The sequence below is a fragment of the Saccoglossus kowalevskii genome, chromosome 13, assembly GCF_978046115.1.
Source record: "Saccoglossus kowalevskii chromosome 13, keSacKowa6.1, whole genome shotgun sequence".
NCBI classification, from domain to species: Eukaryota; Metazoa; Hemichordata; class Enteropneusta; family Harrimaniidae; genus Saccoglossus; species Saccoglossus kowalevskii.
In genome coordinates, this window is record NC_140653.1 from 24,604,367 (window position 1) to 24,629,007 (window position 24,641).

General features: G+C 35.2%; 1 protein-coding gene across 2 annotated transcripts; it reads left to right on the forward strand.

Annotated features, from left to right (window-relative positions):
• Positions 1–610: 610 nt before the first annotated feature.
• LOC100374236 (uncharacterized) lies at positions 611–24,638 on the forward strand. 2 transcript variants are annotated; one of them, XM_002736800.4, is made up of 6 exons: positions 611–784; positions 1,552–1,661; positions 1,938–2,337; positions 9,023–9,241; positions 12,053–12,313; positions 17,988–24,638. In XM_002736800.4, exons 2-6 carry the CDS (start codon positions 1,587–1,589, stop codon positions 21,467–21,469), a joined length of 4,437 nt encoding a protein of 1,478 aa, XP_002736846.3. In that variant the 5' UTR covers positions 611–784; positions 1,552–1,586; the 3' UTR covers positions 21,470–24,638. The 2 variants fall into 2 exon arrangements, with proteins under 2 accessions (XP_002736846.3, XP_077867109.2); XM_078010983.2 differs by having other exon boundaries at positions 9,023–9,226.
• The last annotated feature ends 3 nt before the right edge of the window (positions 24,639–24,641 follow it).

Here is a 24,641-nt window from a genome sequence, read left to right on the forward strand (position 1 = left end):
TAATTATATTATTCATCCACACCAGTGACGTTTTGAAGTATATATAATAAAACAACTCGCGTTTTAGGGATATGGTACTATAGGGTACTGGTTTGACAATATCTGAGTTACTCTTTTTAAGCAGTTCACTTGTGTAAAAAAAATCACAGTTTATTCTATAAACGTAAACTTGAAAAAGTTGGGCGCTTTCGTGGGCAATAGTCATCAGAGTCATCAGAGACAAGGAATTAAAATGCTTACATAACACAGTGAACATACACTCACCGACAAAAAACACAACAACACACTAACAAGAATTACAACAAAATTACAGATCTCAAAAAAACACTCTAATAAGCAAAAAGACAACTTGGAAGAAGGTGTTGCAATAAGAGGTTTATTAGTGGTCCGAGATTATGCACCTTCCAGCTTAGGGCAATGAACAATAACAATAAAAGTTAAAGGCAATATAAATGCATTGATTTCATGTCAAGGTGTACGTGGGATTCATCGAGCGGTCGTCTTGGGTAGACGAAAAGCCCTTCTGAAAAAAAAAACACGCTTTGAGTTTTCAGAGTACGAGTACTTTTGCGATTGGCTAGAATGTGTCACTTCTGATTGGCTACTTCAATGCACGTGATAGGTATGACGTCAGGGACTATCCCAAAATAGAAGCAACGAAAACTGCGATCAGCACCTAGTTGAGTTTATATGTCGCTTGCGTGCAGTTGTTCTCGGAACTATAGACTATTCGAAACCTGCATATTTATTTCTAGAGAAGGATTTACATTTTGACAGCTCACAGGTAAGGTAGTCGGTGTGCCAGACGCATAGAGAGAAAATAATGAAGAAGAATTGATCGTTTACGCGGATAAGTAATGAAGAATATGGCGGACTGTGTTTATGTTTTGATACGACTATTGCGTTACACAACGTGCTGGGTGTAGGCCAAATTATTTTATCTATACCTCGCCATATTATCTTCGTGTATATCAAGTATAGAAACTGAATTATTGCGTAATTTGAGTGCTATATTTTACCACAGTTATTTGTACACGATGGTGTTTGAGTTGTTATAAGTTCTTATACGGTAAATGCGTGCACCGTTTCCTTCCGTCATGGCGGTCTGTTATTATTTTGCTGTTTATTTATTGGTTAAATGGACAGCGTTATTGAAATTCACTCTTTGAATTTAATTGAAAATCTCCATAAAGTGATAATTGCATTTATTTTCGTGTTTCTTATTGCCGTGCTTGCTGTTTCTCTTCATATTATTATTATTCAATGTTTCTACTCACGAGACCCGTTGACCCTCAAATCATGTGACCTGAATTAATATAATTTGCATTACCATACGTCAGAACGGTATCGTATTGCATAGTGACTGTTATTATCACAAATATTATCTATTTATGCCAGCTATATCTTCTAATCTTGGTTAATATTTCTGAGCAAGATATTAAATATTAAGCCAACACGAGCTTCAAATATCATTTTGAGGCTAAAATTAGATAGTATTTTGACAGCAGCTTTTTTTTTCCTCAAATGAGATTATCCTTGGTTTGTTCTCAGGACACTTTGTTTTCTCATGGAATAAATCATTGACTATGTCAGCCAACTCCAGCGACAGTGAGGTCTCCTTAGGTGACTGGACAGTGGTAGACAATGCAGGAACAATCCAGGTGTGTGATTGTCATCTTTTTCAAATAGGAAAGATGTTTATCACTACAATTACCTTGGTAACTTTTAGTAATAGAGCATTGATGGAGAGTTTCTGTGAAACTTAGAAAAACAGGGTCTATGATTACAAAGAACAACACATTCTTGAATACTGAATGGAATAATGACATTTTTTTTAATGTACTGGTACTGTTACACTGCAATTTAAGGAGAACGCTTACTCTTAATTACATCATTTCCTCTTTTTTATTAAAATGTTTAATAATGTCAATACACAGGGAAATGAAAGTGAGACTTCTTCAGACTTTGTCACTTTAGAGGAAAATACAGATACAGTTGAATATCATAAACAAAAAGAAGATGCAGATGCAGATCTAACTGTTGCCCAGCAACCCAATGCTGCTGAGCCAGAAACACTTTATGATCAGAATGAATCGATTAAAGAGCCACAAACTGTCAAAGATGAAATTCAAGAGCTTAAAATAAAATATTTTGAAATGCCAGCTGAGCAGGTTGCCACAATCGAAACAACTCCTGAAGAAAAGACTGTTGAAAATGTTGTCACAGCAACCGGTGATTCTGATGATGAAGAAGTTGAGGACTTGACTAAGATGGAATTCAGTCAATCCTTACAGGATGTATTACACGCATTGATAAATAATGAAGGAACACAAGATGGTGAGTTACTTGTTTACTTTGTGATACATGAGTTTCCACATGTGATACCATCTTATGATATTCAATTCTTCAATATGACCTAGTTTGGTGCAATACAGATACTTGCCATCTCTATACCATCTTGGGGCTTGCACTTAGGAATGGGCACCAAGTTTTAATGCAATATCTATAAGAATATTGTAGAGAATATCTGTAAAGATTGGCATTCATGGCAATTGCATTTGAAGCCTCTGTGAACTTACAAAAATGTTTTGCATTACCGGTGCATCTCCAATAATGAGTCATGTTAACCATTAGTGCATTAATTGTATTCTTCTCATTCAAATATTACTTATTTTGACCAAAGAAATATTTCTATGTGATCTCTCATTTATAAATTATGTCATAAAAGAACACATAATTAATATGCATATCATAGTTAACAATTCGTCTCACTCTGTAACCTTGACAATTTTGGACACTCATTTTTGGTGCATTATGTATTGTCCTCAAAGCCTGGGCAATAGTTACAATTTATTTTTTGATGTGTTTATCTGTAAAGATCATTTTTTGTCTGTATATGAACTTTGACCATACCTGTTTCATTGTTGTGTGTAAAGCTTTCACAACTGGTGTTCTGAATTCAAGCGAACCTAAATACATTCACAACACATTTTCCCTGATTCTAATTTCAGCAGATTATTAGCTTTTTCAGAAGGAGAAATTATTAAGTCTGTACATGTGTATACTAAAAATGTATTATAATTGCTAAATTCAGGGAGTAGGTATATATTGTATTTGGATTGCAAGATATAATAAAATGTTATTTATGTTCCCTGGCATGCATGCATATGCAATTAGTTTTAAGGTTCCAACCCTACAACAACCTATTCCCACTTTTGTGTCAGTTAAATTTAGAAAATGACGTTATCGGGGTATTTGCCATTCTTTTAAAAACAAATTAAAGTAGCTTACAAATTAGCTGTAATTTGTAGGGTAATAATATTCTGTTAATTTAACATGATAAAAATACACATTCTGTTATTTATAGGGGAGTAACAATGCTATTTTAATCAGTTTCTGCAATCACTATTGGCTATTTTTATACAGTTAATAGTTTCTGTAATGACCTGAGGGATTTGTGAATTGTTGAGACAGTGCACATATATGAAGATATAGTTTGTAGTCAATAAATATACTTGAATCTAAATATAGCTGATGACACACATCATAATTGCATATCCTGTAAGTCAAGTATACTTTGCACTATCATCGCTAATGGATTCTCAAGGTAAAATGAGAAAGTTGTAATCCAGATTTGTGTTTATCCAGTTGTATTTAATTTGTAATCACAGGGTTTAAGTATAGGATGTAAACCAGCTATAGATGTATTTACATGTAAATAGTATGAGCTGTAATCTGAGCATTTTCCCACAGCATTCATTTTAGTCTAGGAATATAACAAAGTATTTTCCGGAAATTTTTAAACAACATTTTAGTAATCGATTGTAGAATATTCACTGCTGGATATTTTTTTTGTTATTCAACATGGCTAATCATATTTGTTCTCACTATGATACATGTATTTAATCAAAGTCACTCTGAGTTTTCATGTACTTAAGCAACAAGGCATGAGGAGCTTTTTAATTATTTAAACATAGTGCCTAAAAGTCAATGAGAGGACCTGGATGAAAATCCTAAAACTCTTGTTTAATTAATTGATATGCTAGTGTAAATTTCAGTGTGAATAAGACAGACATTAGCAGTTCTTGTGTAAAGTTCACCTTAAAATCAACCCTAAAACTTATTTCATTCAATGTTTTTGAGATTAAATTATATCCATTAAGGTAGCGAGAAGGGTTTTGTGACGTTTTCGAATAAAACATTCTCTGTCTGTTGTCTCGTTCAGAACAGTAATTTAGCTTATATATTTCAAAAGACTAAGTATAGAGGTACAAGTTCGTACAAACTGGACAGTCATTGTTTACATAATTATCACGTGACATCAAAAATTGCGAACCTTGTAAAAATGACTAAGTCCGCGTTTGCGAGAGCACACTGCAGAATTTTCTGGTGAAATTTACGTCATGCATTGTCCGTAATCAAGTCCATTGAAATGTGTCCCTGGTAATCAAAAGACCTATTATTCCGATTTCTATGCAGGTTTGTTTTTTTGTCCCCAAATTATTTCATACTTGGCACCTTTAACAGACTATTATTCTGTGACAAAGCATTTTCTTTAAAAACCCAGACATATTTCACACCATCATTATCTTTTGAACGATAGCTGCGAGTTCAAATGTCCTAGTCCGAACGCACTTGGTTTGGCGGCGGTCCCAATGAGTCGTACTCAGTCGAAACCTCAACTCGAGAAAAACGCGAAAAACAATTTTGGTTAATAAAAACACTGTAGATTTGCTGCATTATTATAAATATACACTAAAAATGGCCAAAAATATTAACCTCTGATATCATAAAACTCATAAAGAGTGTCAGATAAGGAATAATTTCAAGCTCGAGCGTGAAAAATGAAGAAAACTGCTGGCATTTGAGTCCGTACTCCAGGAACGTTCGGATTTCTTATCAATCGCTTGCTTTATTTTATTTGAATCCATGAAATTCACGAGTTTTTTGACATTTGTTGGCAACTTTCGCTCTAAAAAAGATAGAAAATGTGGGTGTGGTTCTTTTGCGTGGTCCTGTTGATAATACTGACAAATATGGTTCTGTGACCCAGGTTGTGCTCCGATCATGTGACTTTCAACCAATCAATGATGTTGTAACAAAGCATATTTGACGCTAATTGAAGGGTCGTCGTACCATCCAATTTTCGGCGTCGATTCACATAGTGTTTTTGTGCTGTGACAGGCTTTAAAACTTATTCGCTGAAAAACATCGGTATATTTTGACCTCAGTTCAAAAAGAAAATAATAGGCTGAGATACATTAGAGTCCACGGCAAATCAGTTTTCTCTGCAAGTTGGGAAAAAAAGTAAACCAGAGTAGGGTCGATGATTTTCAGCCCTGAAGGACCTCCGTGTGAATCCTGAGTTACGAATTGTTCATCGACTGGTCACCAAATATTTATGGCTATAACTGAATTTGACACGTTTTTTTAAGCCCAATAAATTATTCATACATGTCAAGCTCTGTTCGATTTTTTCAGGGCATGTGGCCGTTTTTAGTCGAAAATATTTTTTGTGGGAACACTTTTACGGTGCGTATACGGTATAGACTGAACTCATTAAATTTTACCAGACATGGACCGATGTGGATTCGATATCGTTATTTTTGGAATTAATCATTAACATTTCCTTGTTTCTCTGCTCTGTCAAAATGAGTTACCTATGCTTTTTTCACGTAACTATCATTAAAATTAATAAAAAAAATAGTTCATCTAGAAGAAGCACCCAAAACACGTAACAAGAGGTCACAGTTCAGTTGCTTTCACGATACAAGTGTCATACAACTATTAGATTTGAAGTGTCGTTCAGAATTTAATACCGGGAATAGTTAATACTAGTTGTATGTTCACACTTTACTATCAAAACCACCATTTCGTCCACTCATGTGCCAGTGATACGTGTTTGGGCGAGCGGTCGGTGTTTCAATGAGCGAGCTAGCGGAAAAAAAAACGCGATTAAAATGCGGTCGGTTTCCGGTCGGACATGGTCGAAAATTAAGCGATAAGCGGTTGATGTAAAAGCGGAAGGTTGGGCGAAATGAGTACTGTATGCCCGGACTGTTTGACCGTGTTTCTCAGTTTCTCGACTGACAATAATGCTGACAATGGACGTTAGATAAACACGCATTGTTTGCGACGGAAAGCTTAGCATCCGTTATATCAGAATCGTCAACAACAAAGTATACAGATAAGATGTTATCATTTAAACCCTTCCAAAGATAAACATTATGCAATTATCCAGGAAACGGCAGTTGTAGTCTTTTGTTCTAGCATTTTAAAACACTAATTTAAGCAACGTTATTTCTCAATTTCGATCTTTTGTAAACCTGGGATGATGTATCAAGGTCTAAAGTAACCGTTTTATCAATTTTTGAAAGAAAAAAGTGAAAATTTCCCTTCTCGCTACCTTAAAAGGTTAGTAAAGTAGTATTATATAATCCAGGACTGTATATTATTGGTCTTTATTCTAAACTAACTAAAAGTGTTTATTGCCTGCATATCAATTAACCTGATAAGTTGTTAGTATTCTCTCAGACTTTACATGTATAAATTAAACAGATTATATACAGGCTTCGTCATCATAATCAATCAATATATTATTTTTAGACTTGGTGAAATAAAGTGGCAAATTAATATAGAAAACAAAAGGAAATATTAATAAGATAGTAATATATTTAAAACTTCAAGATTACAAATTTATGATATTGCAATTAAAGACAAAATTCTTGTATTAATGCCAAATAACACAAATTCGGTGTTTCAAGTAACAGGCTAAAAACATGGGTAGGCATGATTTTTATATACCGGTATTATAATCCCCCCCCTATTACTGTACTTCCCTGATCATAGACCCCTCTCTGGGTATAAGCCTACCTCTTATTTTTAAACATTAATTAGTTGAGGGCATCCCGGGTTATACGCCTAGGGTGCTTTTTACCAGACGTTGACGATGGGTTGAATTTATTAAAAATATTTGTGTAATAAGTGTGTTTTATTGCATAAAAATCTTGATTGGTACAATAATCTCTTTTTAACAAGAGCCATATGGCATTAATTTCACTGTGCAATGCCGAACAATGCAATATGGTTTTTGACTCCCGTGTGCGAAGCACAAAAAGGGAGTCTTTGCAGTTAGTGTGTCTGTCTGTGTGTGTCTGTTCCACTGATATCTCAAGAACCATACATTGATTTTTGATGAAACTTGGTGCATAGATGCTCTGAGCCAATGCACAGATTTGATTAGGTTTTGGTAAAAATCCATGCATATTAATTACCTAATTTGCATGATAATTAGCTGATTTTTAGCTGTTCCATGACTGTTCCACTAAAGAACCACTCTTTGGATTTTGATGAAACTAGGCACATAGATGCTCCAAACTAATGCGCAGATTTGATTAATTTTGGGTAAAAATCTGTGCAATATTAATTACCTAATTTGCATAATGATTAATCATTTTTCTGCTTTTCCACTGATATCTCAAGTAGTAATCATCACATTTCAATGAAACTTGGTACATAGATATCATAGGACACTGCACAGACCTGATAGTTTTTAAGGTAATATCAGTAGATATTAATTACCTAATTTGCATAATTAATTAAATTTCAGCTTTTGATATTTCAAGTAGTAATCATCACATTTCAATGAAACTTGGTACATAGATGTCATAGGACACTGCACAGACCTGATAGTATTTAGGGTAATATCAGTACATATTAATTACCTAATTTGCATAATTAATTAAGTTTCAGCTTTTGATATTTCAAGTAGTAATTATCACATTTCAATGAAACTTGGTGCATAGACGTCATAGGACACTGCACAGACCTGATAGTTTTTAGGGTAATATGAGTACATATTAATTAACTAATTTGCATAATTAATTAATTTTCAACTTTTGATATTTCAAGTAGTAATCATCACATATCAATGACACTTGGTACTTAAGATTTTAACGAAACTTTTAAAGAGAACTATGGAGAGACCCAATTAGTTTTTGGTAAATATTTATGCTTATTAATCACCTAATTAACATAATTAATTAACACTGATATCTCAATTACTGATCATCACATTTGAATAAAATTTGGTACATAAATACTCTAGGCCTGATTAATTTTGGGTTAAAATTTGTTCATATTAATTCTCTAGTTAGCATAATAATTCATAATTTTTTTGTTCTGTTCTGTTCATATTAGTTACCTGATTTACATAATTAGTTTTCAGCTTTTCCATCTATATCTCATGTACAAGTAATTTTTAATTAATTTTTAATGTGTCTTCAATACTCTCGGCACACGGGAGTTCTTTCTAAGCTTTCTTTGACTATTTTTTCTGTTGTTGATGATGTTGCAATTCTGAAGTAATCCATATCTCTTTGAGTGGTAGATTTCAAAACGCCAAAAATGTGACTGTCAAAGTCATGAAACCTGGTCATTGGACATCGTTTTACTTTTGTTAATACTATCGCGAATAGGGTGTGAAACGAGTAAACAGTGCTTCAACATGACCTTTTGGGACAGTGGAAGCTGTTAAATACTTCCTCCACACTCAGTTTCACCTTTTGAACATTGCGAATCATCAGTTTTCAGGGGGGAAAAATAAACAGTTTTTCGTCAAAATCAATGCTGAGAAATCATATTTGAACATTCCTGTAATTCACTTAATCAGAATAATCAGACATTTTCGGAAAATTTCATCAATACAACACAGCATTTTGACTGAAAGACTAGACCAGTTAGGTCAGAGGACGTTATTTCAGGTCAAATCCGGCCGAAAAACATAGTGACGTAAATTGCTTTGCATCCAGCTCTTGAGTCTAATTGAAAACATTCCATGATGAAGATAATGATATAGATTTTGCGTTTGACTGTTTTCCCACAGACCCTAACTCATTTTCACACCGTAAAATTCAGACGATGTGTAAATCGTGTTGTAATAAAACGTTTTTTCCTTCATTGTAAAAATTCTAATCACACATTTAATTTTAATGACATGTTGTGTTTGTTTTTTCTTGTATAGGCTATGTAACTGCTGAGCTACCAGCTGTTGTCAAGCCAATACCAATACGTCAACCCAGCTCTAGTAGTGATTCTGATTCTGATTACGTTCGGATAGATCCTTCAAACATACCAGATGAAAATGAAGACACTTCGAGTACACAGGCTGCTGGTTCGCTTACATCTTCAGCAGGATCGTCATTGGACACCTTTTGTTTCTTTCCACGTAAGAGATTACAAGGTAGTGGTGTGGTGTAGTATTTTACCCTATCAGTACTGTCGTGTACCATGCATTGTACAATAACTAATCTAACTTGTATTTGTAAGACTCTTTAATATTTGGGTGATGTCTAACTTTTTGATAATGGTAATTCAATTGTATGCATGGGTTTTTTTAAGGGTTTTGTTTCTACTCTCTTCAGTTCTGAAAGGGTTAACTGCACAAGTATGTGATACCTGCATGCTCTAGCACACCACCATATTACTCTATTGAATGCAAAATATTTCAGTTATTGTCGTGTTTCACCATGTCTGCTTTCTAAATTGCCTTATTTTAAACTTACTGCAATTATATTTCTCATCTGTCTGTATTGACAAATTGCATGTAATATGTGAATTTGTTGAGCTTCATATTTTGGAATACTTTGTTTCTACACCATTCTTTTTTCTTGCCTCATTTGCACCAAACTTGCTGAATGATCTCACTTAGTTGCTCAGTGAAATTTCATCAACCCATAATTTTTCCAGAAGAAATTTTGGTGCAACATTTGGCTTTTTTTTAGTGTTTTGATAATTTTTGGGGTCAAAAAGATTAAATTTCCTGATGGCTACACTCTTTATCAAAACTTTTAAAAGAATTATGTGGGTTTTATTTTGTGAAAGTTAACGAAAATTTACTTTGGTTATGAAGTGTCACACAAGTAGCACTAACAAAATTAATATTTACCTGTAATGACTTTTGAATAAATTTCTCAATGTCTAATTTACTCAGTGCTAACACTGATATTAGCATGGTGTCAGTCTATCAAGATTCAATACATCTTTGACAAGTAAAAACATTTTCAGAAAGTTTGTAGATTTGCAAATCAGAAAACATTCAGTTAAATCTCAGTATGAAATCACCTCTGCTACCCCAAATGCATGAACTACATGTGTTCTAGAAGGAATTCTACATGTATGTTAATTGTTAGACTGGCGCAGTCGGGGCGATTAATTTGTTTTTGTAGTTTAAATAAAATAAAAAAATTCGCGAAATGGAGGTGTTAGCGCGAAATGACTGGTTCATTCTGCAGGAAATTCATTGCTATTAAATATTCATGAATGCACATATTATAATGAGGGGGGGCGTGGAATTAAATGCATAATGAGGTCAACATGGTAAAGGTCACACTGCAGACCCAACATGGCGGCACGTTGAAATTCGAGTTTGTCACAATGTGTAAGTAACTCGTACTAGTCGTAAAATAAAAAAAAAAATCGGCTGCTACAATCAGCCAACGTCCTTTCGGTCAGAGGTTAATTGAAGAGACGTTGTGATTGGCTTAGATGATTGTCAATTAGAACACTCATTAACATAATTACCCGTTGAAAAATTGACTGGTTCCTGCACTGTCGATAGAGGGCCATGCAGAATAAACCAGTCGGGGTGATTTCGCAGTTACAGGGGATTTCGCACTAACACCTCCATTTCGCAATTTTTTTTATTTTATTTAAACTACAAAAACAAATTAATCGCCCTGACTGCACCAGTCTAGTTAATTGTGTGTGAATTTACTGTTACAATAAAACCATCATTGCTTAGAGTGTAGGTTGTGTATCATAGCTTCCTATTACTTGCTATCATCTATGTTGAAGCTGTAATCATAATTCATTTTAATAGATGAGTGTTAGAATGCTTTAATATTTGACGTTGCACATAAAGCTTCATTGGGGGTCTTGTGATTGTTATAAAATATTTGATGATCTGAATTGCATACATTGAGAGAGAAAAACGATTTAAAAGGATTTTTGTCTTGTTTCGAAATTACTGGGGCATGCAGTAATTCAGAACAGAAGGGAATCTTTGTGTGGTCCTTTGCTTTGGAACACTATTATACAAAAGTGTTAGCAAGGAAAATTTGAAATACATTGAATTGTCAGCCAAGACAAATGCTCTCATTTGGACATACTGAAAAGAAATATATTTAAAATATGCCAAATTTTAATCCCAAGGGCTTCTACTGTATATTGTCATGCACACATAAACAGCCACATCATTATCACATGATATTTTTGTACATTATCTAAATTTAGAGACATCCACCATATCATCTTGTCTTTTTGTAGCTACCTGGTAGTTGTAATATAATCACTCAAACAAGCCTCTAATTATCATTTCAAACAACACTATACATGTAATGAAATATAGTATCACACATACCTAAATCCTGTATAAGTGTTACAATTCTTTTCATATCATTTCATATCTACATGTGTGGTTGCTTGATTTTTTCACAATTTTTGAAAATGTTGTAACAATCATGCCACTTTTGGCCAAAATAAACAAATATTTGTCTATTTAAAATGTACCTGTGTTTTAGTACATGGGTCAAAGTGAAAACTAGCAAATGGCATTTGTTTGTTTTCTACATGTACCGGTACATGCAAGTACCTATGACAAAGTACATGTACATGCAATCATAAAGTATACAGTAAAATAATTTTCACTGGCATTTGGTTTAACTAGTTTAATGTTTTGAGCAATTCACCGTGTTTGAAGTTCATGAACCAGGCAGGAAAACAATAAGTTCTAATGTTATTTTAGAAATATGTACATTTAATTTATCAGATTTTACTTAGCAGCAAAAAATAGGGAAATTTAAAACCAGTGAATATTTAACTCATTTACAGTACTGGGCATAAATGCATGCTGCAAGCCAATAGAATAGTTTGATACTCATAATGTATGGACAAAGCATCAGTTTTGTAATTATAACCCTGGTGAATGCATTGCATGAATGTGCTGTAATGCTTTGAAACTCAATATCATACGTTGATGTTTTTCCTCTTGCAGTGCCAGTGGAAGGTGGAGATGATCCGTGTGACAGACCAGACAGTCCGGATACATTGGATCTAAACGAAGAGGATGAAAGCTCATCTTATGTTGACGAGTACTCACTTTATTCCACACTTGGTGATATCTCGCCTGTTGCTCTCAAGCCTGCTGTACGTCGATATCGTCATTATAGAGATGATGGTCTCAACACAAAACTCAACTTGATGCTCATACTTGTGGTGACAGCTGGCCTGGCTCTTGGACTAGGACATTTTATTGGTAAGTTAGTAAGAGCAATCTTTATATGTTTCATAACTTATAAACACTGAGCTTTGCAATAATCATCTTCATCTTGGCAAAATCTTGCTTTCTTGTTGTAATCTTAACCTGATTTTTAAAGTCCAACACCAAAAATGATCCTTCTCTTATTTGTACTTAAATGTAGGTTTTTCTACAGTTTTGAGGGTATTCTACAATTCTTTTCTTATGTAATTATTTTTATAATTAATCCGAGGACCTATTATTTATTTATCTGTGTAAAGTTAATGTTAGTGCCAAAGCGACACTGTTGTCAGAACTAGGCATGCACATATTCTACTGTTCTATTACAATTGTTTAACTGTTTTGTGGTTGGTCTTTACCGTAATCATATGCATTTCATGCTATAGTTTGTTCAAATGCATTATTGCTGTACAATGCTAAACCTAGCTCAGTCATAGCTAGAATAGTATCATTACAAAAAAACTATGGCATAATCTGGACTTGTCAATTGTGTTGTATTGTTCTTTATGGGCTGGATACAGCTTTTGCAGCCTGAAGCCCAAAGTCATGCAGCAGAAGCACCCACGCTTGTAAGGGCGTGTAAGCCGTACGACAGAGAAGAGCAAAAGCCGTATCTAGTCCATACAATTTTTATCATATATCTTATCGGTGTAATTACATTTTACCATGCCTTGACCTCAAACATAATTAAGAATGACACATGTCACGGCGCACTTACCCTAGTGTTACGAGGCCGGGCAATACAAGGTATATGATAAAACTTGTCTGTAAATATGTACATGACTTTTTAGCTACTCTCTATAACTAGTCATGATGTAAAACTTCATGTTTTTGTTTGCCTTTCCCATCACACACTTGTTAGTCCCCGTTCGGACGCAGTCCGAAAACGGGGACTTATGTTTTGCCCTGTGTGCGTCCGTGCGTCCGTGCGTCCGTGATCACCTGTATCTCGAACATGCATGGACCGATTAAGTTCAAACTTCACTCATACATCACACATTATATGGGACATATGCACATGCATTTTTTTCATGATCCGATTAACGATAGCCGAATAGCGGCCATTTTAAGGCCGAAAATGCATCAAAATCGCACATTTTCACCATTCCGGACCCGGATCTCAGTTATGCATGGACGGATTTTGTTCAAATTTGGTACATACATTAAACATAATAGGACCTTGATGCACGTCATTTTTTTTTTTGGATCGGGTTCGAAATGGCCGACTGGCGGCCATTTTGTTTTAAAGAATTCAGTTCTGGATCCGTATCTGAGACATGCTTGGATTGATCGAGTTCAAACTTCACACACACAAGGTACATCATGTCACAAATATGTATGCGCATTTGTTTCATGATCTCATTAACGATAGCCAAATAGCGGCCGCTTTAAGGCCGAAAATGCATTGAAATCGCACATTTTCACCATTCCGGACCCGGATCTCAGTTATGCATGGACAGATTTCATTCAAATTTGGTACATACATTAAACATAATAGGACCTTGATGCACGTCATTTTTTTTTTCGGATCAAGTTCGAAATAGCCGACTGGCGGCCATTTTGTTTTAAAGAATTCAGTTCTGGATCCGTATCCGAGACATGTCTGGATTGATCAAGTTCAAACTTCACACACACAAGGTACATCATGTCACAAATATGTATGTGCATTTGTTTCATGATCTCATTAACGATAGCCGAATAGCGGCCATTTTAAGGCCGAAAATGCATCAAAATCGCACATTTTCACCATTCCGGACCCGGATCTCAGTTATGCATGGACGGATTTTGTTCAAATTTGGTACATACATTAAACATAATAGGACCTTGATGCACGTCATTTTTTTTTTGGATCGGGCTCGAAATGGCCGACTGGCGGCCATTTTGTTTTAAAGAATTCAGTTCTGGATCCGTATCTGAGACATGCTTGGATTGATCGAGTTCAAACTTCACACACACAAGGTACATTATGTCACAAATATGTATGTGCATTTGTTTCATGATCTCATTAACGATAGCCAAATGGCGGCCGCTTTAAGGGCGAAAATGCATTGAAATCGCACATTTTCACCATTCCGGACCCGGATCTCAGTTATGCATGGACAGATTTCATTCAAATTTGGTACATACATTAAACATAATAGGACCTTGATGCACGTCATTTTTTTTTCGGATCAAGTTCGAAATAGCCGACTGGCGGCCATTTTGTTTTAAAGAATTCAGTTCTGGATCCGTATCCGAGACATGTCTGGATTGATCAAGTTCAAACTTCACACACACAAGGTACATCATGTCACAAATATGTATGTGCATTTGTTTCATGATCTCATTAACGATAGCCGAATAGCGGCCATTTTAAGGCCGAAAATGCATCAAAATCGCACATTTTCACCATTCCGGACCCGGATCTCAGTTATGCATGGACGGATTTTGTTCAAATTTGGTACATACATTAAACATAATAGGACCTTGATGCACGTCTTTTTTTTTTCGGATCAAGTTCGAAATGGCCGACTGGCGGCCATTTTGTTAAAGAATTCAGTTCTGTATCCGTATCCAAGACATATCTGGATTGATCAAGTTCAAACTTCACACACACATGGTACATCATGTCACAAATAGATATGTGCATTTGTTTCATGATCTGCTTAACAATAGCGGAATGATGGCCATTTTAAGGCCGAAAATGCATCAAAATCACATATTTTCACAATTCCAGAACCGGATCTCAGTCATGCATGGATGGATTTTGTTCAGATTTAGCACAATGTGTTGTACATATGCAGGTGCATTTCGGTCATGATCTGCTTTGAATGTATATGTCACTCAAATATGAACGGAACGGGGACGTGTCATTGACAATGACTTGTTACTTTAAGGTAGAGATGCAGTTTATTTGTGAATTTCAATCAAAAATATTTTTTTTCGTTTTTTATATAGATTTTTATCTAAAGAACATTCTGTGAAAATTTGACCAATGAATTCTTATTAGAACACCGTTAAAATTGCTGGTTATTTTCTGATTAAAAATAAAAAACACTCACACGTGGCAATGTTTATGTCCAATTGCCTAATTTGCATGAGTAATCAAATAACAGGACCTTTGATTGACAATATGCAAATCGAGATTGTACGGGTCATAGTTCATTCAATTCACGCGCATGTGCAATTATTCTCAAATCAGTTATCGCTCGCTAGCAAACCAAACATTATATTTCCTCAGCGTTTTTTCCTAATTTTTATCATTACATTATGCGTGGTGTGAAAAGAAAGAGAGGTAGAAAGAAGATTCAGATGATTTCTATGTCGGAAGAGGCAAAAGCTACACTGAAGGCATCAGCCCGCCGAACGAAAAACAAAATCGATGTGAGCGTCCAAACGTGACTTTCCCTGAAGGCGTGAATCCGAGTTTCTGATTGACTGAGAGATTTTATTTTTAAATAATTGTTCTCAAAAAATAAACTGAGCATGTGAAGAATAATTTAACAATGTTTACAGTGATAACAGCTCATTGTCGAAACGAAGCTTACCCATTCACACTAGTCACAATAAACATCATACTCTTGAATAGGCGTCAATCATGACTACGGTAAAACTTAGACTCTATTTTAGGCATCAGGAATGATTGAAATGTCCGAAAATGACGCCAAAATACACCTTAAAAGTCCTATTTTATTTTTTTCTAAATCCCATCCCGAATTTACGGCAGAATCTGGTCCCTAAAATAAGGGACACGTGAGCTTTGATTCTAACCGGATATATTGCACTGGGTCGGGAAGATACAAACTTTCCGATCATTCGCAAGTGTTGCTAGGTGGTGCGAGACAGCTTTGTTTGCAACCGGACGAACTCCGTTTAATTCAATGAAGCAAACAACTGACAATGCTAAATTAAATTGCAGAGGTACGCTAAAATTAATTGAAAACAAGCAAATAATTTCAATGAAAAATAAATCACAGAGAGAGGTAACTTGATACATTAACAACTCTTTAGACGCGCTGACCGCTTCTCCGCGTCTGATGTTTTGTTTTCCTTGTCATAATACTTACTGATTGATGATTTTGTTTTGTTTTTTGAGTTTTTTAGCCTGCAACTCGGCCACGACCTTTGCTTTTTCCGTGAAAAATGGGGAAGTTTACGTCAATTTGACGGACATTCCATTTTTTTTTAAACTAACGAACACACTGTTTAGCACTCTTATTTTTTTCATTTGCTGATTTCTATTCAGAAAAATTCGACCGCTCGAAAATGCACCTTAATTTTGCACTCTTAAAACATGTCAAATTTCCAACACAAATTATTTAAAACTGGTCGAAATTTTAAAACTTTTACGTTAGGAGCTGGAGCTCTCTTCTTGCAGGCGACCGTCGCCGGTAGTACAAAAGCATGTTTTGTACGTACATCCGTGCGCTGATTGTATGCGACTGTCTTAGAAAATCCCTGAATAAGGCGTTACCAAAATGGAAAAAATAAAAAAATTGCCTTCTTAAAAAACGAACAGAATTCAAATATTTCTTTTAACAAATATGTTGCAGTGGGAAAAATGGGATTGGAAACGCTGAACAAAACTTCTGTGCCTCGCGTTTCGATTCTAGGATTACGCGATTATTCATTATTGTGCGTTCGCTTCCTGGAGTTGGTTCTCAATACTACATAAAAATCATCGAGGATAAATAATTTAATATCCCACTTTGTACTCTTCATGGTAAACCACAGGCTCTGAAATACTCGTAGATTTTTTATTGAAAATACATCGAAGAGAAGCCATGATGTTTTGATCGTGATAAAAGGTCACCTTCCTAGGACCGCCCCCTGTTTAATAATTCATGAGATGACGTAATGTTTACTGGGCATTGACACGTGTTTTTACCGACCCCACCAAAACACTGGTATGAATGACGTGTTTCTGATTTATATATTCAAGAGCAGTTGTTCTGGTCCAACGATTTTACATAAAATGTCTATGTCTATACATTAACTTTCAATTTCAATAGTCTAGAAAGTATGACAAAGTATGACAAAGCAGTAATTCCCGGTTTAACGCGCAAATATGCAAATTAGCCTTTTTCTCGTCTTCTATTTTTGGTGAATTCTCGGGTTTTAATTTAAAATAGCTGATAGACGCTTTGGCCAATTGCCTTGAAAATTTCACACATTATTGACAAGGTGTTCCGTTCCCCCTTCAAAATGCGTCCGGACAGTTTATTACGGCGAGTGGAACAAAAATAACAAGTCCGCAATTAACATGGATATATAAATTATGCAAAAATAGAAAAGAGTGAACTTTGAGGTCATGCTGTGCGACTTTGAAAGCCGTTAGAGAGATGAGTGGACGCATTTGAATTAGTAGTATACCAAGGTATCCAGTGATGTAATTTTACCCACAAACGGACTTGAAGTTTTTAAGCTAATTTTTTTTAAACCACTTTTGTCCAAAAAAGCATATTTTTGACCCAAAATCAAAAACGCATTCTGGATATTTAAAATAAAGACAAGTTTTACAAAGTTTGTATAATAAGCTTTCAGAAAATATATAACATGTTGGATATATAATACCATCTTCATTGTCTAATTACTCAATTAAAAAGCAAGCCAAATAAACTGCATCTCTACCTTAATTACTCTAAATTACTACTTTGTTGTGTTGACATCAAGTTTATCTGTTGTATTTCAGGGTCAAGCAATGAAAACCTTCAAAAACAGAAAGTACAGGAAGGACAGATACTGAGACTGAAGTCTCTTCAGAATGAGCTGCTAACGTGTCTAGAAAATGATGAAATGATGGAATTGGAATTAGACAACATGATGGCTGAGCTGGATCAACAAAGAAATAAATATGAAACTATTATGATGCAAGAAAAACGGCCTGACACTGCTCATATTTCACCCATACCAGAGTCAGATGACATCAGTGATGAACAAACTGTTATTGAGTTACCACTATCCAAAGATGAGAAAACAAATGATAATGTTATCATTTTACCAATAAATGATATGACTGAGCCAGCGAGTGAAGATGATGCATATGCACAGATAGAAGATGACAGTCAGATAGATCATCAAGACAGTCATGACGGATGGGTAGAAGAACATGACATGGTATATGAACAGTCAGAAGAGGATGTCGTTTCTGATATTCAGTTAAATGTACAAGAAAGTCTGGACGTCCAGTTAGAGCACTATAGTTCAGATGTTTTCATAGAGGATGAAGTCAGTGCACATGACCAAGACAGCGCTATCATCCACTTAAAATACCAGGATGTACATGGTGAAGAAGAAGTTGATGATCAGCTCGCAGGCAATTCACCTGTTAAGTTAGAAGAATTCCACACCAATGAAAGAAAACATCAAGAAGGTACTACTGGCTTGCTTTTTGCACGCCAGCCTAATTTTGTTTCTCCTGCACCAGAAGATGAACTGATGGAAGAAGAAGACAACGACTTAGACAGTTTGAATCTTGTTTTGGCGCCACCTAAGAAGCCTCTTTCTGAGCAATTGCAGAGTGTACATGATGCCAAAGGGGATACTGGATCAGAGGATTATGAGTCTGAAATTTCTAGTTGGGAAGAACAAATTAGTAGCGAAAATGTTGAAGTTGAAATTGATGAACCTGTTGATGAAGTCATCGGCAGTGATGAAGTCAGTGCCCATGACCAAGACAGCGCTATCATCCACTTAAAATACCAGGATGTACATGGAGAACAAGAAGTTGATGATCAGGTTGTAGGCAATTCACCTGTTAAATTAGAAGAATTCCATACCATTGAAAGAAAACATCGAGGAGGTACTACTGGCCTGCTTTTTGCACACCGGCCTCAATTTGTTTCTCCTGCACCAGAAGATGAACGAATGGGAGAAAAAGACAACGACTTAGACAGTTTCAATCTTGTTTTGGCGCCACCTAAGAAGCCTCTTTCTGAGCAATTGAAGAGTGTACATGATGCCAAAGGGGATACTGGATCAGAGGATTATGAGTCTGAAATTTCTAGTTGGGAAGAACAAATTAGTAACGAAAATATTGAAGTTGAAATTGATGAACCTGTGGATGAACTCATCGGCAGTTATAACCAGGAGACTGTTTATCCCACTATTGTCATGGTAGATGAGGACACACCAGTTGAACTATATGATGAGCAAACGCTGCCTGATGAAATTGAAAGTAATGAAACTGAACTCAGTCCAGAAATAATATCCTGTCAACGCAAAGTTATGCAACTTCAGAATGGTCTCGAATATGAACACGGAAGAGCCGAAATGTGGAGAAGCCTGTTTGTTGAAGAACACGAAAAGAAGCAAGAATCTTGTTCAAATGATCCTGGTCTTAGTTTCTTTACATGCATCAACATGTTTGTTCCTCGGGTTGACATTTCTGATATCATGAAACAGATGAATGCTACTCCGCTTACAAACTTTACTGAAACGATGTCTGATTACTACAGTAGCAGTGGTGATACACTGGTCAACTTGACGGAAACACTCAAAGAGCAGTGGGTGAAAGTTTTACATTTCACCCAGTCTGAGGAGTTCAGTTCATACGTTGAAACCAGTAAAGAAGCCATTCTAAGTCTAAATGATTTGTTGAAAGACAAAATAGATGAAATTAAAGCTTTTGCTAAATCAGAAGAGTTTGCTGCATATTCTGAGAAAACCAAATCTGCTTGGTCTTCAGTATCAGATACACTCCATGAAAAGTGGCAACAGTTGAAAAACTATACAGTGTCCAAGGAGTTCAAGTCAAAAGTGACAAAGCTTGGTGAGAGTATTCAAAAAACCTGGCAGTCTGTCCAGAATTATTCTGTAAAAATACTTAAAGGTGAAGATACCAGTGGGACTCTAAGCTCTGTGACTGATACTATCAAGAAAACTGTTGACTCAACATGGAAAGGTGTGAAGGAGACAGTCCAGCATGTACTAAAGAAGAAAGAGAATAGTGCTAATGGGAAACCAACTAAAGGTAAAAAACGCTGGATGCGAAGTATTAGATTACCTGGAGAAGAGAAAACAATGACAGAGAGGATCCATGACCGAAGAGCTGGAGAGTACAGTTATAGGGAAGCTAAAAAAGCCTGGATGAGAAAAATGCAACAAGCACGGGAAAACAGAAGGGCTGGTAATGCTCCGGGTCAAAAGAGAACAAAAAAATGGTTAAAAGCAATTAAGTTTCCAGGAGAAGAGATTAAAGATAAACTGTGGCAATGGAACTTTTGGAATGATGAGGTAGAAACAAAACCAGAAATTGATGAAGAACAAGAACAGATCATGTATGAAAGAATGATGGATGCTGAGAAACAATCTGAAAACACGGGAAAGCAACATCAGCCCAGACAAACCAGTAAAGGAATCAGACAAGAAGACACAGCACATTGCTGGGATGACTTTGAAGATGACCGTGATATCCACTGCCATGGCAACCAAGAATGTATCGGTAAACAAGTAGAGGGTGCAAGAAAATTGTATGTGGAACTTTTGCACTATCGTCAGTGGCTGAAAGACCATCACTACAAAAAAGACATTAAAGAGATCGAAGAGTTCCTGGATGATTTGGAAGAGTTTATGGATGACCCACACCCTGATGATAATGATCTGGATGAGCTGCAAGAAGATTTTGAGGATGTTCTTGAAGACATGGAGAAGAGAGCAAAGAAGCACAACAGGAAGCAGGAGAAAGAGAGGCAGCTGCAAGAAAAACAACTGGAAAAGATTCGTCAGAAGTCAGACAAGGAATTGAAGAAGGAAACCATTGAAGATGAAGAAGAAGTGAAGGATGAAAAAAAGCAAGGAAATGGTCACAGGAAAAAGAAGCATGCAATGGGTAATGCTAACACAGTAAGACGAGAGTTTAATCAAGAGACTGCTTTTAAACATTCTATTAAAGGTGCAGGCCATCCAGGAAGTCAAGAAAGCAAAGGTGATGCTGACTGGTTCTTCAAACGTGCAGTGGACCGCCAGGAGCAGCGTCACTTGTTAACATACAATGTGGAAGACCAAACATTGAATAATTGGTTTTTCAGTCGTGCTCGGAGTCGCGATGAACAGCGTGTGGGGTTCACCATGTGGGATATGTATACCTGGTTTGCTGACCGGTATGAACAACGCCAAGAGTGGAGAAAATACCAGATGGACGATCAGTCAAACTGGTTCCTTCGCAGACCTTAATCAGTGAAAATTTTGTTTATAAATCATAGAATTGCAGGTTGTAGTTTCCTCTTTTAGGGATCTTTACTGAAATATTCTATTCTAGGTGAAACTTATTTACTCGTGCTATAAATATAAAATATCTTAATTGATTGGTTATTTAAATAATTCATATGTAAGAACGTGTTGAAGAAATACCCCAAAAGGACAAGGATGCTTTAATGTAGATCAAACAATCGGGCCAAATGGTTTAGTTCAAATTTTGAACTATCATGATTGGAAAATTTAAATTTATAGACCATTTAATATTTAAATTATTAGGAAATTCAATTATGTAATTGAAATAAAACATGTTACATCTCAAGAAGTATTGAGAAAGTTCATTAACTGACAAATGAAACCCACTTTTATGAAGCACTAGGGTTGTGAGGAGTGTTCGCAGGTGCCTAGCCAAGGTGCCTGTGTAGATTTGAGATACTGTAGAATACTTTATTTTCACTTGGAATTTATTTTCGCTATTTTCGCTGAAGGGATGTTTCCGTGAAAATAAAATCCAGCGAATATACTTTTTTTCCTATATTTTACATTAAACTCATCAAAAATCAGTGAAAATAAATTCCACACAAAACACCCAAAAAGCCTTTTCAGCGAAAATTAATTCCAGCGAAAATAAAGTATTTCACAGTAGTCAATTGCTGTGATGTCATGAATAGTGAGACAAAAAAAAAAAAAACATTCAGCATTGGTAATGAACTAAATGTTCGCAAATTGCTTTTCCTTCTAACAGAAATTTATCAATGGTATTCAATTTCATAAAAATTTTCATCAGAATGTTTGTTTTTTTAGGTTTAAAACAAATTATACACTAGTTCCTTTTTTTCAATATTAATATAAATGCAATGAAATGATTTAATCGTAAGACTAAAAAGTCAAGTTTTACAAAATGCTCATAATCATGTGGGAGTAAATAAGGCATCAAAATTGAGTTGTCTTCCTAATTACCAACAATTCAAATTTAAAATCAATCAAAATTTCTTTGGAAATTATTTCCATTACCTTAAAATTACTTAGGTTTCTTTCTTTTGCTTTGTAGACATTATTGAAGTCTAAATTTATGCCCTTAAGGTAGAAGCCTACTAATAAATTAAAAAAAACAGAATTTATTCATTTTGCATATAAAGATATTGACCTAAAATAGTTGGGGGGTCACCAGCCTTTTTTTCGAGAAACATTGTGTTCTATGGAATTGTTCTAAAAATAGCAATTTTCAAAAAATATTAGAAATGTTTCTCAAAAAGCGTAACTGTATCACACAAGATAATGCTATTTCATTGTACCATAGGGCATAAGCTTCATGATTGTACATAATAAACTAATGAACATTGTCATGCGATTGTTGACCAATTTTGTCATAAATTATGACTAGGCTTCTACCTTCAGGAGGTTCATGCCATTAGTTTTTAACTAATGAATTTTGAGTTAGCAGCATTTTGTTTAAATACATTGTATTCTCACAGAGGACATCTGGGCCTTTTCACTGCCAGGCAAGCATCACAGTGAAAACAAAGGCCAAAATCTCTCAGATTGCTTCAAAGTTGAGTTTGTGCGGTTTCCTCAACTTAAGGTGTTTTCAGCAGCTCTTGACCGGCGTTCCACAGCAGCTTGGGCAGAGCCCTTAGAAATGCATAGAGCAATGTAGAACATTCTGTGATGTAGTTTAGCTCCCGAGAATACATTGCATGGGACCTAGCTGCCAGATTTACGATAATCTAATCATGTCATTGGTATTGTTTACTGTAAATGATGTGAAGAATTTGGTTTCCCTGGATAGAAATGCTGTCTTAGATCTGTAATAGAGTGCATATAAAGTGCTGTTCACGCCTGGATTCACCTATGTGCATATATTACTAATTGAGCAATTGCAGTGCATGGATTTTCTTCAAATTATTAGAAAAGTAAAGGAAGAACAACCCATTTAAATGAAAAAAATCTGTATGCCATATATGCTCTATTAGTAGTGCACTTACATCAATAACACAGATACATCTACCGTGTGTAAAATATGTTGTATTTTAATGATCGAGTACCGGTATATCATAAATTGGTTTCTTGGTTTAGAGATGCACTTCTAACAGTAATAATATATACATTTGGTACAAACCACCTTAACTTGACTCCAATTGTGAAATGTTATTAGCATTCATGTGTAGAAGGGTGTCTTTGTAATTTTCAAAAAAGTCATTGTAAGCTATTGTAGATTAATGTCATTTACAGGTCAAGTTTATTCATTGTAACCCTTTACTTTTTTGCTGTGGTTAAGAATTCGACCTGACCCATATTTGAAGTACTGTAGAATACTTTATTTTCGCTTGGAATTAATTTTCGCTGAAGGAATGACTCAGTGAAAATAAAATACAGCGAATATACATGTACCTTTTTTCCTATATTTTACATTCAAGTTGTCAAAAATCCATACAAAGTGAAAGTAAATTCCATACAAAACACTCAAAATGTTTTTTCAGCGAAAATTAATTCCAGCTAAAAGTATTTTACAGTATTTCATTCTTGTGCAGAATCATAAGAGTTGATTATATTGATTTGTGAACACCATAAAAAATGTTTAACAGATAAGCTTGGTATACTTACATGCATGCTCATATTAAAGGGATGATGCTTCATATAGAGTAAATATGGTATTTTATCTCTAGACCAGTACTGAGACGCACAATATGCCACTAGATTATTAAAATAGATCAGTACATGTGAACTAACTTTACATTGTTATGTGCTTTAGATTTTGAGGTGTGCATTTAAGAGGAAATGTTTTATAGGTAAAGGTATTGAATATTGTACCCAGTGATATATTACCATACTATTTGTCCGAGTATTTTATGTTATTGTTATATTGGAGCCATGCAATAATGAATATTGTTTAATTTGTGTATGCAATAAACCAGTCCAAAAACCTAACACAATTTTTTTCTTTAGACAAGTGCAAGTCGATTTTGTTTGTTACATTTTTCAATATGAAATGTATATCAACCATTTCTTCAGCCAATATATATCTCAAGTTTCTATCCAATTTAACAATTCTCTGCAATGGTATGCTGCCACCTGTTTGATATTGATATTTAGAAAATAAAGTTTGAATGACATTGGTCCAGGCATGTCTGGGATACAGAGGTCGAAATTA

Excerpts from the sequence above, each read along its gene's own strand:
- LOC100374236 (XM_002736800.4), top strand. The coding sequence starts at position 1,587 with ATGTCAGCCAACTCCAGCGACAGTGAGGTCTCCTTAGGTGACTGGACA. Across the intron at positions 2,338-9,022 it reads TAATGAAGGAACACAAGATG|GCTATGTAACTGCTGAGCTA; the intron begins GTGAGTTACTTG and ends TTTCTTGTATAG. Across the intron at positions 12,314-17,987 it reads TGGACTAGGACATTTTATTG|GGTCAAGCAATGAAAACCTT; the intron begins GTAAGTTAGTAA and ends GTTGTATTTCAG.